Raw genomic sequence first — 16639 nt, 5'->3', positions numbered from 1 at the left:
AATATTACTGAATGACAGATTGTAAGCTCCCAAGACCAGGGCTCTCTCCTCCTCCTCCTGTACATCTTAACGTGGGTTCATTTTATTGTCAAAATACATATTGCCAATTTGAATGTAATTTTAACACCCTTTTTGTAATAGCGCCTCAGAATCTGCTGGTGCTCTATACATAAATATGAGACACCTGTGTTTAAGCAGGGATTTGCATGGATGACCGGTCTTGGAGCAGAAAAGCACTTCTCACTGCAACAGATTCCTATAGTCCGCCATGTGTTTTATTAAAAACACAGCCATGTTATCTGCGACGTACCGCACGTGATGGAGGAGGAAGAAGGGAATACGGAGGAAAGAGAACGTGGACATCAGCCACGCGCCAAGAGGGATCCACGTGGACAAAAGCTGTGCTATATATATATATATATAATAAAAAATAAATTAAAAGTATTCAAAATGTTAACATCTAGCCCTATAATAAAAGATTTTTTTTTTTATAAAATATATATATTTAATAATAGTAAATTTTTATTGAGGATTTGTAGGGTTTTTTTTTTTTGTTTGTTTTTTTACCGTAACTTGATATATAATAATATTACTAAAGCAGCACTAAACTGCCTTTTTGGGGGCATTATTAAAGAACAAAGAATAAAGATATTCTTATTGTATCAGAATTCTGGTGGTGTGCTGGCAGGGGCTATTTTTGAATGAATGAATGACATTTTTAGGGTGTACGTTAGCTGGCGGGTTACATGTTTTTCGGTTAGATAGACAATGAAGCACAGGAGACAGGCCGTATAATACATTTATGATACAAACCGCATATTATTTACATACAGCGTGCGTAGGATTTCTACACAAATTTACATTTGCAAAAACGCAAGACATTCTCCTTTCTACAACGTGCAGTATTAACCCTGCTACTGCCAGGGTAAAGGGTGTTTCCAAACTAAAAACACAGCTCTTTGTATATGAGGTCAGGTTACTTAGGTTAAAGCCGTTTACATCTTGATCTATACATTTGCTAGGAGCAGACGCTGTAGGGACTTCAGCTCTGCGGGAATGTCCACAACACTCTACTGGTACCTTGCTAATTTCAAACAGGTTTAGCAGAACGACAGACCCAGGAGTTCATCTACGTGTGCATTTTAAATACACCTGCTCGCATGCAGTGTTAAGTGTCCCTTTAAATCCCGCTTTGCTGCCTATGATTCTTGGGCCGTTCTGGATAGGACACCATTTTTAGGCGCATGGCACCCGCCGTAGGTACAGACCACTCGGCTCACCTCGACCTACGGAACTGGTCACCCGACATCTTGGGCTAGCCAAAGCTTGATGAAAACGCTGGAACTCGACGACTTATGGCCAAAAAGGTACGGAAACGCCTCGTACGATTCTCTCTCAAAAGGCTACCCTTGGTTTGTTTGTGTCCAAATTGGACGCCATATTTACATACGGGGGTCTCTTGTTAACCACTTTACCCCCGACTCTTAAACGGGGTGGGGGTAAAGTGTCGGGGCGTAACTCTAGAGACGCACACACTTTGACCTCATAAAAGAAGCAAGCGGCTCGCTAGTCTGCCCCTAGTCTTAATTTTGACTTAAATCTTTGGGGGAGCCCTATGTGCACCCCAAGCTTTTGTGAATTCCTTTACAAAAACACTTGCAGTAACTATGTATCCGTGTTACTTGTAGTACCCGAGTACTCCGAGCCGGCAGCCAGAGGGAACTGTTGGATTCCCAAAGCTTTAAAAACCCAAAGCCCGAGGGAGGATCTGTTATCGCGGGTCTCTAGTGGCGCTGGCAGAGGAAAACGTGCTCTGAAACGTTCAAAATCTCGTTATTTAACTGAGAAATTACTCTATAAAACAAAAAAAACATTTGGTCCAGGTGAGTTCTCCCGTTACGAGGATCCCATCCGGTGTCAGCTGGATAAACAGTCTTCTGATCCCAGCCGGATCTTCGAAGCAAAAAAGGAAGGGTGCCTCTCGCCAGGCTCAGTGCAATTTACACGAACTCCTAAACTGCTGCGATATGTTGGGTTCGCTGCCTGTCGGGAGAAACGGCAAAGCAAAGAAAATTAATCTTACTGTATTTTTAATAAAAATATGGTTTTAAAAGGCAATCGGGGCGAGGGTCTCTCCTACTGCCTACTAAACAGCATAGAAGAATAAAAGCCACGTAGGAATACTGCCACCTGCTGGACAGAGCATACACTGCCAGTGAACGCCACGACCTAGGGGTAACAGCACCAGACTAGGGTAATTGTTACCCCCTGGCCTTTCTGTGCGCCTCATTTCAGGCACACAAGATCCCATGACCTAACCAGTTGGCCATTAAAGTTCCATGTGGGCTAGCTGATTGCTAGAGTATGGATGTAACGATGCTGCCTGCGGCCGGTATGATCGTTCGGCCGGTAAGCGCCACGCGTTCGTACACGAGACAGACGGTAACGCTCTGCTCCTGACCTGATGGAAGACGCCTCACGCCACATCCTCACTCAAACGTTTTTCGAGGTTCTGTCCGCGGCCTCAACACTCATCACTCTGGCTTTCTTACATGCCTCGTCCTCTAATCCTTGGAGTTTTCGTTTGGGGGAGTCGGGAGAACACAAGGAGAGTTTAGGGGCTGTGATCAAGAAAGAAAGAAGAGGGGGGGGTCAGGAAACTCCTATGCATTACAACAGTACAAGGGCAGAGAGTTTCAACTCTCAGCCGGGGATAGTCCTATCCTAGCCAAAAGGGCCACTTTGAAGGGCTGTTAGTAGCGCTTCACTCCTGTCGTTAACGTTCCATGGCAGACACGTTGTCCCTATGGCATCACGAGTGTCACGGCTCAGTAATTACCTAGGGATTTTCCAAATTTTGTCCAACTCTACCCACTACCCATAACATATGTGGCTCCAAACATTACCCGCAAACACGCTTAATACACGCTGCACAGCCCAATCCAACACACGCTCCACAATGCAGAACAGCACAGACGTCCCGTAGAGAGAGCACAGAAAGGATTCCACCGTCATAGGATCCCACCGTCATAGGATCCCACGTGGTTATACATGAAGTAAAATGGTCAGCCGTGCTTAAATTTGTTCATGGATTACGGATGACATCAAACTTGACTGTCCCGGTTTGAACAAAACCCAAGTACAATCGTCTGCTTGCTCAAATACACATTAACTGCGTCCATATACCCCAAAACCATGTCTCCCCCCTCACTCCGGACCCCCTCTGCCATCGGCACAAAAGCTAGTTAGACAAAATGAGGCCGGACTGCCTATCCTACAGAAAACACAGAAAAACCCCAAAACTGTGGAGTTACTTTGTTTCAGGAGATTACAGACAGCCACGTTCTAAAATATAACCCGACTGACCAAGCGTGCATAGGAAGGAAAGTCTGTCTGTCCGTCTGTCTGTCTGTCTGCCTGGCCACAGAATAAAGAATATGGAAGTCGAGAGATGACTAAAATAAACGGGTGTTTGATGATAACGGCGCTGGGTCTCGGTAACACCTTAGCAATCGCTAATTGGCTTCTTCACACTTAGTTGGCTTTCTGCACCAACTGCTCGCAGCACACGGACAGACGGGCTTCTCGGCACGCAAAGAGCGCTCGAACTCCACGTACACGGAGTGAAAAACACGGGGCGTTAATAAAGTAACGGGAGGCCAGACGGACACCACGCCTGGTTTTAATACAAAGAGATAATTTTTAGAACTCAAAATATATTCGTTTTATTACTAATTATAATAACGAACAAGGGATTCAATTATTCCAAATCTGGTGGCTTTTGCCAAAGGCCAGCGGATCTCAGCCTGTTTTGCCAAAGGGGGCGAAACGGCAGCCGAACGGCACAGAGGCGGACGATTAGCGACCGCGTCAAGTAAGAGCGGGAAATAATCCTCCACGGAGAGAAGAAAAGAGGAGACCCCGTAAATCTGTCAACAGCCAAAAATGTTATCTTTACAAAAAGAATGCACGGAAGCTCCTTCAACGAGAAGAAGAGACGTAGACGTCATTGCTCCAGAATCAAAAGCCTCGCTAGAAAGGTCTGATTACAGGCCTGTTAGCATTTATGTAGATATAGGACTTTCAGGAACAAGGGCTGTTCAGGAACAGTTGGTTCTATATGCTCCAAGCATCTACAGAAGTTCAAGCAGGGTAACCTGCACCCAAGCCGTGCTTAGATAATAATGCCCACCATCTTTCCCCCGTCCAGGTGATGTGTCGATATATAAATTCACAGAGCCGAGGGACTTGTGGGTTAAAGCCCCTGGTATGAGAGACAATAAACCACAAACTGAAGGGTCAAATACCCCAACGCAAAATAACTACACGACAAGTGACAAGTGATTCATGGCACATCCTGACTTTCCATACGTATTGATGGGCAGCCATCAGCCAAGATAATTCCCAACGATCATAGCAGTGACAGCACAGCTCCATACACACATTACGCACATACCTACACACACACACACACATTACGCACGTACATACACACACATTACACACGTGTGCTGCCGCGGCAGTGAGTAGGTGGCTCTGTATAAGAGCGCAGCTCACCTGTATCCGTACCGTTATCGCGTCCGGGGGCAGACTCCGCGATGGGGCCGCTGATCTCTTCCACGCAGGATGGGACTGAGGCCAATATACCTAGAAAAGCACAAAAAGCGAGAATGAAGCGCGCAGATCTTACAGAGGAAGCGAGGAAAGATAAAAAGGGAATAGAAACGCAACTCACTATAAGAACGGGAGTACATTTCTTTATTAGAGACCCCCCATCAAGGTCCCCCTAGGTGTTTCATTAATATTTTTAAGCAAGAGCAATTTAGAGGCGTAACCCCTAAGTGCCTCACTCGGCACGTCTCTGTTTATGAGTGCCAGTGTCAGAATTCCCAATGGCAGTTTCTTAGGGCTCCAATAATGTATCTGACGTGCAGTTACCTGGCACTCCCCCATAAAGAAGGATGATAGTAGTATAAGACCGGGTGGGCAAACAACTAAGGGCACAAGATCCTCCCGGCCCCCGATACTCACAGAGGCCTCTGTACCGGGACAGCTGCTGATAGGTCTGCTTCATGCGTTCGATGTTCAGTCTGCTCGCCTCTGCGTGGTTTACAATAGGCTTGGGGTAATCGACTCCCACGATGCATTTGGCTTCTTTCTGCACGGACTCGGGCGCGTTCCACGGCTCGTAGATGTAGCGAGATGGGAAGTCCTTCAGCACGGGCAGGTACCTCCTGCCGAATAAACACATCCATCACAAAACAATTCTTAAAGCAATTAGAAACCCAGACCTTCCAATCACCGCTGCTAGCGAGCGCTCATGAGAAGCGGGCGCGGATCACACAGGACACGCACCTAACGTAGTCTCCACTGGGGTCCGTCCGCCTCCCGAAGCCCACCGGGCAGTAGCAGTGGAAGAACTGTTGGAAGAAGGCGCTGCACGAGAGCCACATCCAGCTGCCGGCGTTCACGCTGAAATCCGCGTCCAGCAGAAGCTCGTCGAATACCTGGAAGTGGAGAAAAGGGTTGGAAACGGGGGCAAGTGCGAGGTCGGGGTAAGGCTCTTAATACGGGTAGCGAGCGTGGAAGATCATAGAGGTGGAAAGCCCAATGGAAGCACTCGGTTCTTTCCCGCTAGTCGCCATACCTGACCGTATTCATACAAAATCTCTAATTTGGAATCCCAAACAAAGGACCTATTATTATCACAAGGCCCAGGCGACCATTACCTTGACTCCACATTCCCAGCTGTTCCATAGGTCCCCTCGGGTTAGGAAGCAGGCGACGGCGTGCCTGGCCAGGTGGTGGATCCAGCCTTCTTGGCGAAGTTGCGTCATGATGGCATCAATCCACGGGAAACCCGTTTTTCCCTCGGCCCACTTGGCAAGTGCTTCGGGGTTCCTGTCCCAGGGTATCTGGACACATATGGGGTTCCCCTCCATCTGGTCAAATTTGGGGTTGTTGGTGGCCGCAGTATAGAAGAACTCTCTCCAGAGAAGCTGACCATACAGGGACAGAGGTGGGGGCCGGTTTTTCTTGACCTGTAAAAAACACACAAGAAGCCAACCCGATGAGGCCAACCGCACAGTGCCGTTTCGGAAACCGTTTATTCTATGTTTAAATTGCGGTCGCCCAGATCCGTCTCGTTAAACGTTTATTTCTATGGAACATAAATCTGCCACATTTATTACCCTGAGCTTCCAAAACGCAACTAAACTGCCACCTAACTCACCTTCTGATACAGCTCCCTGAGTCTGTAGTAGAAGAGCCTGCAGGACAGGCATCCAAACCGCAGGTACGGACTGAGACCGGTGGGGCTGGCCAGCAACGAGTTGACGTTCATTCTCGGCCTTTCGTAATTTGCCACCCAAGCCTTGAGACGGAAAAACAGAACATTAAACCAAGGCCACCAAATTCCTTCTACCGACGCGTCTTAACTCAACGTGGACAACACAAAGCCGACGGAAGACAAAGAGTATCCAACAAACTCTTCTGCATGAATACAGCCAGATAACGGGTCTAAACATAAAACAATTCCGTATAAGCTGCTGCGTTCTAAAACTATTGCTAATAATCTAATGATAATGTGACCCAAGCCGTGACCGCCATCATATTTTGGAGGCTACCTGTCTGGGTTCGGATACGCGTCGGGGGGTTCTTGGCAATTGGCCTATAACAGGGGCGTCCAACCTGCGGACCTCCAGCTGCTGCAGGACTACATCGCCCATCCTCCTCAGCCAGCCCCTTAGCTGAAAGAGCATTATGGGAGATGTAATCCTGCAGCAGCTGGAGGGCCGCAGGTTGGACACCCCTGCCCTATAAATATCAGGGAGGTTTACAATTCCCGTTAATGTGTTACGGATAACATTCAGACCCTCACCTTCCTCTCCAGGTGCCTGTCCAGCCGAGCCAGGGCCTCAGTTTCTCCTCCGGGCCACACAGCGGGGCCCAGACCGTCGCACGAAAAGCCTGTTACGGTAACGACACGATACAGGTTACTTTACGGGATTTAAAACATTGCCGGAGATCAGAGTTGCGCTCGGTAAGTCATCGCCTAATTCTGGTTATATTACATCAGTGAAAAAACACAAAAATCGTACTTTACATTTTGATCGATTTGGAAAGGACTTTAAAGAGGAATTCAAAGCCCCCTTAACCCTAAATTCAGAACGTTTAATTACTAAGGCTCGTGACAATCGGCAAATCGCTCCGTATCTTACCCAGCTCCTCCAAAGACGGCACCCCGTACGTCTCGTCGTGGTTGTTCCCGATCTCCGCGCGGCACGTGTCCATCTGCTGCGGCGTGACCCCGGGGGCCGGTCTGCGTGGAAGCTCCATGCGGCTGATGATCGTCTGGAACCTCTTGTAAGTTAGCGGGGGGCTGTGGCCGTTGAGTTCAATGATCCTGCCCGAGAAAAATAAGGATTTTCAATCAGACGCTAAACTAAGGGTTAAAAATGCAATTCTAGGCGCGTCATATACCAATCTACTCTCTACCAATCTGGTAACCCCAGGTCTCACTGCAAAAAGGAGGCAAATTGTGTCCACGGAAGGAGAAAATATATATTTTTGGGAAACTAACGCAGGGGACCAAGATTAGAAATATAAATTTTATTTCGGACCCCCTTTTATTGTATTTCATGTAAACGTATTTACAGACCAGTCTCCCAAACACCCCTTTCTGTCCCTATATTTTTTAATAGTTAATAGGACGCGGCAAACTTTTCCAGTAAGATTATTGCCAGCCTCCCGCCACCTCGCTCAGCTCAGGGAAATCTCGTTACGTCGCGCCTCTTATTGGCTTTCAGCCGTCAACAGCTTATGCAACGGTGTTCTTTATTCCGCGTGTGTGACGACATGATTTCCAGAATCCGCAGGCTCCGGGCTCCGTCTGCACGTGCGAGGAGGAGCCGCGTCGCAGCAAAACACAGCCGCTCGCCGGCACGTGTTTAGCTGCGTGACGCCGCAAGTAACCGCTTGTCCACTAGGTGGCGGCAGCCGCGCCGCCGGATGGCTTTATGCACTTAACAGGCGCGTCGTAAACCGCGATCACCGCCAATAAGAGAAGCAAGAATCCAAACAGCAGCACATGGCTTCGGAGCCGCATACGACACACCTTTTCTCTTGCCACACGCATTAATTTAATATAAGACAGGCGTGGCCAAAATATTATTGCATACGGATACCATGCAGATCAGACCCCCGTCTAGTCTGCCCACCTGTCCTGCTTTAAAGTGTAAAACCTTAATCCGTCCTTGCTCTCTTAGATTCCATTTGCCTATCCAATGCATGCTTATATTCTCATAATTTAACCTCTACCAATTCTGCTAGGAGGCTGTTCCACTTATCTACCACCTTCTCGGTAAAGTAAAATTACGTTACATCTAAGGAGGATAGGCTACAATTCCCATGACGTGCAGCCAGCATTATAAGTATAAGTATATAGAAGTGTTTATGGCCGGCCGAGCTTTATAGGAATCATAGTCATGCAATAGCCAACGGCTTAAACATGATTATCCCGGAAACAAGGCTGAGGTTGGAAGTTAATAAAATTAAAAAATGAGCAGTCTGAATTGTGCTAATTACACGATTATTCCATCTCACCTGCCCAGATCGTACAGGGTGTGTGAATTCTCCACGATGACCTCGACGCCGGCTTCCTTGGCCAGCTTCATGATTGCAGCGTCGCGCTCCTTTCCAAAAGGTTCCGAGTCGTATTCAAAGGTCAGACGGGTCACCCCCCACTCCTGTCAATTTACAAACATATCAATGAATTACGGTGGAAACAGCATTTCGGCCAAGAAGCGGCCACAAAATTACGTGATCTACACCTACGCAGACGGATGCGCAAACAGTTTCCAAATGACATCATTAAACATCGCCCGGAGGTCTGGTGAAGAATCCCTAACGTTTAACCAATCGATGATCTCTGGCCGTATGTTTTTTGGCCAATAAAGGGCAGCTAAAGGACTAAATCTTAAAAATAAAATAAATGGGTTTATTAGAGAATAACTCGCTACAAGATAGAACTTGTAGGTTAACCTCTTCCGCCCGTATGAAGCAAGAACAAATGACATAACTGCACCAAAGGACCCTGCAGTTTTTTTCTTCTTTTTTTAAAGAAAGGGAATTCTTTATAGGTGTGAAGCTTTACTATGATTCCTGCGCGGACTTGTTGGATAATATCTATGATGAATGAATTAGTGAATGTAAACACAATAACAAAACATTGCAACATTGTATCCCAACACTGAAACACAGTAACAAAATAAATACTCCCTCTGTGAAAAAAAAAAATACATTTTTTTTGTGAATAGCACAGACCAAGACCGCGTCTAATTAAGTTTAAGATGATGTAGTTCATTAGGAGCCGGAATGCCGATGTCTGCCTGTCCCTGTGCCATTATAAGTTAAAAAACAATGTATTTGGGAAACAAAATAAATTGGGCTGAAATGAGATTTAAAAGGAGTCAGTAAACGTCTACTCAGAACCGTATGCCTCATCATAACCTACAGATCATCAAGGTCCACGGAAGGCTCCGAGAACTTTCGTTTCACAAAGTAGGCAACCATATGCCACGTAACACAGAGAGGGAAACTTGCGCCAGCGCAGGGAGGGCAATAAAGCTCTGGGACGCACTATTTGGGGGATAGCGGTCGCTGCAGAAAGGGTTAATACTTCCAGAAGTGAGGAGTATTTATTGAAGGGTATTTAAGGGTTCACACGATAATCCAGCTACCGGAATCAATCCGACCGCCGCCGGCCACAAAAGAATTCCGTAGAAAATATCTGTTCTCTATTTGGATCAAACGCAATTAGTAAGATTTCGGGACGGCTGAAATGAATGGGATTTCTTTCCAACCTCATTAAGCGAAGAATGGAGGCTGGAGAGAGCCCACTCTCAATATAAACCTTGACGTTCTCCTTTATACCATCTATGTATGAAGGGACATCCCATCATTAGTACACAAAGCACGTCGAACATCATAGGAAACAGATTTGGGTCTCGTTTCTATTCCTTGCTCTACAGATACGATTCCGGGGCGTCAATATGTTTTCCGTGTAGCTGTACTACATTCCTGTAAAATGTTAAATAACGTGTATTTTATTGTGAACATGCCCCGATCAGCCAAGGCATTGTTTATCTGGCGCGCGGCCCAGTTCTCTGCGACAGGACCGTTTCTAATCTCCGCGGCGACACGTCAGCGAGGTCCCTGTCACCCCGGCGGGGAGATAAGAAGATTCCCCGGTGAAGTCGTGCCGAAGACATCAACACAGGACAAAGGCAGGGAGGGCTGCGGGCAGAAGCTCGGCGTAAGCTGGGCGATTATCGCTCGTTCGTGACAGCTCACAGTCACGTTCCGCATAAACCTGCCCCCCGCACGCGATGTGCGATGATAACACCGCCAACCTCACAAAGACCATCGGCTCATCGGCCAAAACGAAATATTATAATCCTATGTGCCGGGCAGATGGAATCCATCGTCTCTATCACGGGCTGGGAGGATATGTAGCAATCCGTGTGAATCTATAATTCTATATTCTTTACAGGGGGAACGTCTTGCCTCTGCTTTTTCAAATGGGGGGGGGCGATTTCGTTAGACTGACTCACTGAAGTACACTCAGCCAAACTCAAACACGCAACCCACTCTTAACCACCCTGATCATTCTTGGACCCAAATTCAAACACGGCGACACTCGTACCGATCACTAATGAAACCTCAAACCCACTTACTGCTCGTAATCATTACTGATCGCTGTCAACCAGATCATCGTAAACTCACACATCACTCCAAGCCACGCCAGCACACATTCAAACACAATCCACTAAAAGTCAAACCAATACACGCATATCTCCGTCCACAGACATCCATAAACAAACCATTAACACCCACGCACACACACACCATTCTCAGCCACACGCATACATACTAACATGATCAACTTCAGTCCATAAAACCACAATGAACACCGCCCTCCCGGGTACTACTAGAAGAGCGGCCCCGGTCCCTGGATTATTCTTCCTTCACTAATTTATGATGCAAATGCCGCCAACCTGCCATTGTATACTGGCATTTATGACTCTAATATCAGGCCCTGAAATATATTTCTATAATACGCAGGGCATGACCTACTGGTCTGTGGCAAAAAAAATTTATAAATACATGAAAGACACAGCAATGTCCTCAATTCACAGCACAGCGCCCCCATCAGACTGCGGTAGCACCTCGACTTTCAATTGCTTCATTGTAGAATTTATTGCTGTAACTCCTATTATGTTGACAATGAAAGGCAGAAAACCAGAATCGCTTAAAGGAAGATTTACATCTTAAAACATTCTTCCGGTCGTGTTAAAATCGATTTATATCGTCTTTCCATGCGCTTCCATGGAGATCTTATATTATGATCTCTGCAGGCGTTGAAAGTTCCTATATTTAAACAACTGTGATTCAGTGATACATCAGCTATAAATAAGTATGGCAGACGGCAGCAAATATGTTCCCTACAGAACTGAGAACGCTTCAATTATTCAGCTCCGACGAGAGAATGGGGGAGCGATAGGCAGTTAATGATCTGAGCGGAACACAGGAAGGATGAAAACATCAAAAGGTATCAAAGTACGCTCCTAGAGCAAGAGTTACCCACCAGACAGGGAGCCCGCTGTTCTAGAACTACCGGCCCCTATGCTACCTGTCAGCAATCCCCAAGGGTATGGCTCAGCGTCACAATGTATTCAACAAACGGCTACAAAATATCCCACGGCATCCCGCTGTGTCCTGTGTTAAGAATCTGACACTGATCGCAGTGTGACACGCACGCCAGAAGGGGGAGACATACTCAGATAGATATATAAACTCATGGATCTATCCGCTCACCTTAAAGAGTCGGGGGAAGACGTCCGCCGGCTGCCCTCGTACCACGAACAGACGGGAATTGAGCTTCCTTAAACTGGCGTCCAGATCTTCCAGGGACTGCAGGAGGAACCTGTACGAAAGAGACTCACGTCAGCGCCAAGTCAGCGTAAACGAAGCTCTGGCACAAAGCCTGGAGGAGCAACGCACACCGATCAAACATTCTGGCAGCTAATTCGGTTAACCCTTTGACTGTCGGAATACTAGCTAACAGACTAGTTTATTATGGTCAAAAAAAAAGACGGGATTGTCTGAGCCAACTCACAAAATTATAAAATTCTACATAAAACCAATTAAAAACAACAGAAACAAAACATACATTTATATGACCCAAGCGCCCGATTCCTTTCTTTTGTTTCTAGTATATATATATATATATTACATATGTGACCATCATATATGTATTTTTTCCCATGTACTTAGTGATTTAACTGTTTGAGTGCCCAATAGCGTAGGGAGCCTCAATCTACATTAACGACAGTTGCGTGGAGACGATTACATGGTGGATTTTGTGTCCACTCCTTTGCGTGTGAACACGTGTTAAAAATCTTATTAGTTTTAACCTCCTGTGCCAAAGAGGTTTGTACAGCCAAGCCTCGCTTCCACCGTCTGGCACTGATAGGGTTAATACATTGCCACTGCCGTTCCCTTAAAGCCCTGGAGGAACATGAACCCACATTTTTCTTTTATTCTGTGATATCTAAGGAAAGAAATACGTAATATCTGCATAATATTCACGCGCCAGGAACATCCACCCGCGGTGAGTTATCCAGCGGTTACTTTCCGGAGCTGCAACAGACAAACGTGGCTTCTTCCTCCCCGAAATCGCACCATGAATAGAAACTGGGCACTGAGCTCAGGGCAGGATTATATGAACCCACGCAGTGTTTTTTTGGGGGTATCCAGAGACATAGAAGTTGCAGATAACAGAAACGGTCACAAAAGGATTAAAGGGTTAATTTACTTCTGGAAAAAAAATATTTTTTATATAAAATTGGGGAATACGGACTTTTCCCGACTGCTGCTCCAGTATTAAGAGAAACTTCTGTGAATGGGATTATAAATAAATATATATCATTAAAGACGATGCAGAGAAATAATACGCAAAGCTCCTGCCTCTGAGTTCTGGGAGCGCCAAAAAATCCAGGTCTGGCCCATCCCAGCGGCAAAAAAAAGCAACTTCCGGGATAAGCGTCTTATATAAGTTATAAATGGGCATTTATCCAGAAAGGGATGCGCCCAATTGTTATAAAACATCAAATATCACCAGAGCTTTACCCCGTGCACAGGATCCGCACCCCCTCCCACCGAGGCAGGGGGGATACCGAGCCCCCGAGCGGCAATCCCACCGCCGTCCCGCTGAACACACCGTATAGATACATCAGCCGGTGAATGCAACGGAAACCACTCAGCATCCGCAGAACGAAGCCGCGTAAACGCACCCTGGAGGTCTATTATTATTATTCTGTATTTATTAAGCGCCAACATATTCCGCGGCGCCGTACAATTTAAATATGGGGGGGTTAACACATAAAGATACATTTACGCAAACAGATACAACAGGAGCCGAGGACGCTGCCTGTTAGAGTCCGGGCTAGCCTTATAACACTTTCATACCAAGTTCCTGGCAACGGAGGGCTTCTGAGGGCCCCACTCATTAGCTAATAAAATAATAATAATAATAATAATAATAATAAATGAAATACATTGTTTCCCCTCTGTTCTAACAACATTCAAAATCAAAAAACTTTGTTGGGGAACAACTACTAGCTTTATTATTACTTAATGATTCATGTAGTGCCACCATATGACGTAGCGCTGTATTATTTCATGGGTAAAGTTCTTAACAATTAATATTATAATTAATATCATATTAAGCAGCGGCAGAAAGAGTTGAAACCGTCCATCACTATTGTCTCTTTTTGCCGCTTTATATTTATAACAGAACACATCGTCCTAAAAAAACGCGCATTTAAGGGGACACTATCGTTTTGCCTGAAACACGGAATATTTTAATGTGGAAAAATAATTTATTGGGTTCTTTTTTTTTTTTTTTTTTTTTTAAAGAGACGTGCACTTTTTTTTTGGCGTTTTCCAAATAAACTACCAGTTTATACGGGGTGGAATAAAACACTCGCCCCCCCCCCCCCAAATATGGATCCACTCCTTAGAACTTTCCAGACAGGACCCAAAGCGACTCCCCCCGACCCCACCCGGAAGGATTTTTCTGCCTCGGCGCAGAATCAAAACAACAACAACCCTACGTCTTACAAAACAGAAATTAGCAGAGAACTTACGCCACTTCTGTAAGGCACCCGTCGTCTCAGACGCTAAGAATCTACTTTGAAAAAAGTATCCCGACAATGAAATGGTTAACGTTAGAATGTTAAATAATAAATAAGTGAATTCAACTCTTACTAACATCTTGCTTGGTTATATAAAGAATATATATATATATATACATACCGCAAATACCAGTCACGGGGCATGAAGATGTAATTATACAGCAGGCAGGTGTAGCGCAAATAATTTATTATATTTTATATAGCGCCATCATATTCCATAGCGCCGTACAAAGGGGTAGACAGGACATAAGTAGTATAACAGAAACAGGTGAGGAGGGCCCTGCTCCCAGGAGCTTACACTCTAGAGTAAGCTATTTAAATAATAATAAATTCCTGATATTGATGGGACATGTGCAGCCTTTTTACACACATGAGATATTTCTGCCCCCCAGTCTAGAAGCTAAAGGATATATTCTCCCCCTCACTATCTGCCCCAGCATCCACACTGACCCCTGACTGCCCACCTGCCTGTACGCTGACAGATCTAACCCCCACCTCCTCCACAGGTATATGTAGTATTTGCCCCCATTATATACACAATAATTACCCCACTAACCGACTCTGCGCAGAACTGCCCCTCCCTGTCTCGGTATCCTGGCCCTTCTAGACCCCAAGCCCCGTAAGTACCCTTCTTCTTCGATCCTTACGGCCCGACCCCTGACACATTCCTGCCCCTCCCAGGTATGCTGGTCATTATGCCCCAATGAAAATACCCCCACCCATGGGTATACCTGCCCCTTCCTCAGTCTTACCTCCACCGGTTGACCCCCCCTGAAGAGGAGGCTGCGAACCAGGGGTCCAGGATGTAGATGCAGCGGGCAGTGCGGGCCCCGTGCAGGGCAGCCAGCAGCGCAGGGTTGTCATGGAGCCTCAGTCCCTTCCGGAACCAGTGCACCGAGTTAACGCCGTTAGCTTCCATCTCGGGTGCTGCGCGGTAGCCCTGCGGGCTCGGTCGGTACGTACTGCGGCTGCCGGGATCCGCTCCGTCCTCTGTCTCCTGCGGCTCACACACGGGACTCAGCAAGTCCCAGCTCCGCCCGCTGCTAAGCGAGCCCGCTGATTGGTGGGAGATCCAGTAAGGGGGCGTGGTGGGCAGCAGTCACATGCAGGCCATGTGTAGTGAGCTCAGAGAACGCAGGAGCAGCTCAGCATTAACGAGCGCGACTACAGCGAGTGATACTCCTTACTGCTCTATACACCGTGACTACAGCGAGTGATACTCCTTACTGCTCTATACACCGTGACTACAGCGAGTGATACTCATAACTGCTCTATACACCGTGACTACAGCGAGTGATACTCCTTACTGCTCTATACACCGTGACTACAGTGAGTGATACTCATAACTGCTCTATACACTGTGACTACAGCGAGTGATACTCATTACTGCTCTATACACCGCGACTACAGCGAGTGATACTCATAACTGCTCTATACACCGTGACTACAGCGAGTGATACTCCTTACTGCTCTATACACCGTGACTACAGCGAGTGATACTCCTTACTGCTCTATACACCGTGACTACAGCGAGTGATACTCCTTACTGCTCTATACACCGTGACTACAGCGAGTGATACTCATAACTGCTCTATACACCGTGACTCCAGCGAGTGATACTCCTTACTGCTCTATACACCGTGACTACAGCGAGTGATACTCATAACTGCTCTATACACCGTGACTACAGCGAGTGATACTCCTTACTGCTCTATACACCGTGACTACAGTGAGTGATACTCATAACTGCTCTATACACTGTGACTACAGCGAGTGATACTCATTACTGCTCTATACACCGCGACTACAGCGAGTGATACTCATAACTGCTCTATACACCGTGACTACAGCGAGTGATACTCCTTACTGCTCTATACACCGTGACTACAGCGAGTGATACTCCTTACTGCTCTATACACCGTGACTACAGCGAGTGATACTCCTTACTGCTCTATACACCGTGACTACAGCGAGTGATACTCATAACTGCTCTATACACCGTGACTCCAGCGAGTGATACTCCTTACTGCTCTATACACCGTGACTACAGCGAGTGATACTCCTTACTGCTCTATACACCGTGACTACAGCGAGTGATACTCCTTACTGCTCTATACACCGTGACTACAGCGAGTGATACTCATAACTGCTCTATACACCGTGACTACAGCGAGTGAGACTCATAACTGCTCTATACACCGCGACTACAGCGAGTGATACTCATTACTGCTCTATACACCGCGACTACAGCGAGTGATACTCCCTACTGCTCTATACACCGTGACTACAGCGAGTGATACTCATTACTGCTCTATACACCGTGACTACAGCGAGTGATACTCCTTACTGCTCTATACACCGCGACTACAGCGAGTGATACT

General features: G+C 46.5%; 1 protein-coding gene across 2 annotated transcripts; it reads right to left on the bottom strand.

Moving 5' to 3' along the window:
* Positions 1–1976: 1976 nt before the first annotated feature.
* On the bottom strand, positions 1977–15255 carry CRY2 (cryptochrome circadian regulator 2). 2 transcript variants are annotated; one of them, XM_053448977.1, is made up of 12 exons: positions 15011–15255; positions 11878–11986; positions 8605–8747; positions 7221–7405; positions 6881–6969; positions 6233–6373; positions 5730–6041; positions 5356–5507; positions 5032–5234; positions 4558–4647; positions 2462–2621; positions 1977–2043 (listed from the first exon to the last, which is right to left on the bottom strand). In XM_053448977.1, the coding sequence occupies exons 1-11, from the start codon at positions 15175–15177 to the stop codon at positions 2494–2496; spliced, it is 1719 nt and encodes a 572-aa protein (XP_053304952.1). In that variant the 5' UTR covers positions 15178–15255; the 3' UTR covers positions 1977–2043; positions 2462–2493. The 2 variants fall into 2 exon arrangements, with proteins under 2 accessions (XP_053304952.1, XP_053304953.1); XM_053448978.1 differs by lacking the exon at positions 2462–2621.
* Positions 15256–16639: the final 1384 nt, after the last annotated feature.

The sequence above is a fragment of the Spea bombifrons genome, chromosome 10 (genome assembly GCF_027358695.1).
Source record: "Spea bombifrons isolate aSpeBom1 chromosome 10, aSpeBom1.2.pri, whole genome shotgun sequence".
Taxonomy (NCBI): Eukaryota; Metazoa; Chordata; class Amphibia; order Anura; family Pelobatidae; genus Spea; species Spea bombifrons.
The sequence above is the reverse complement of the archived record's forward strand: the minus strand, read 5'-3'. Positions and strand labels throughout refer to the sequence as shown.

Excerpts from the sequence above, each read along its gene's own strand:
- CRY2 (XM_053448977.1), bottom strand. The coding sequence starts at position 15,177 with ATGGAAGCTAACGGCGTTAACTCGGTGCACTGGTTCCGGAAGGGACTG. Across the intron at positions 8,748-11,877 it reads TCTTCCCCCGACTCTTTAAG|GAGTGGGGGGTGACCCGTCT; the intron begins GTGAGCGGATAG and ends GTAAATTGACAG. Across the intron at positions 6,374-6,880 it reads ACAGGCACCTGGAGAGGAAG|GCTTGGGTGGCAAATTACGA; the intron begins GTGAGGGTCTGA and ends TTCCGTCTCAAG.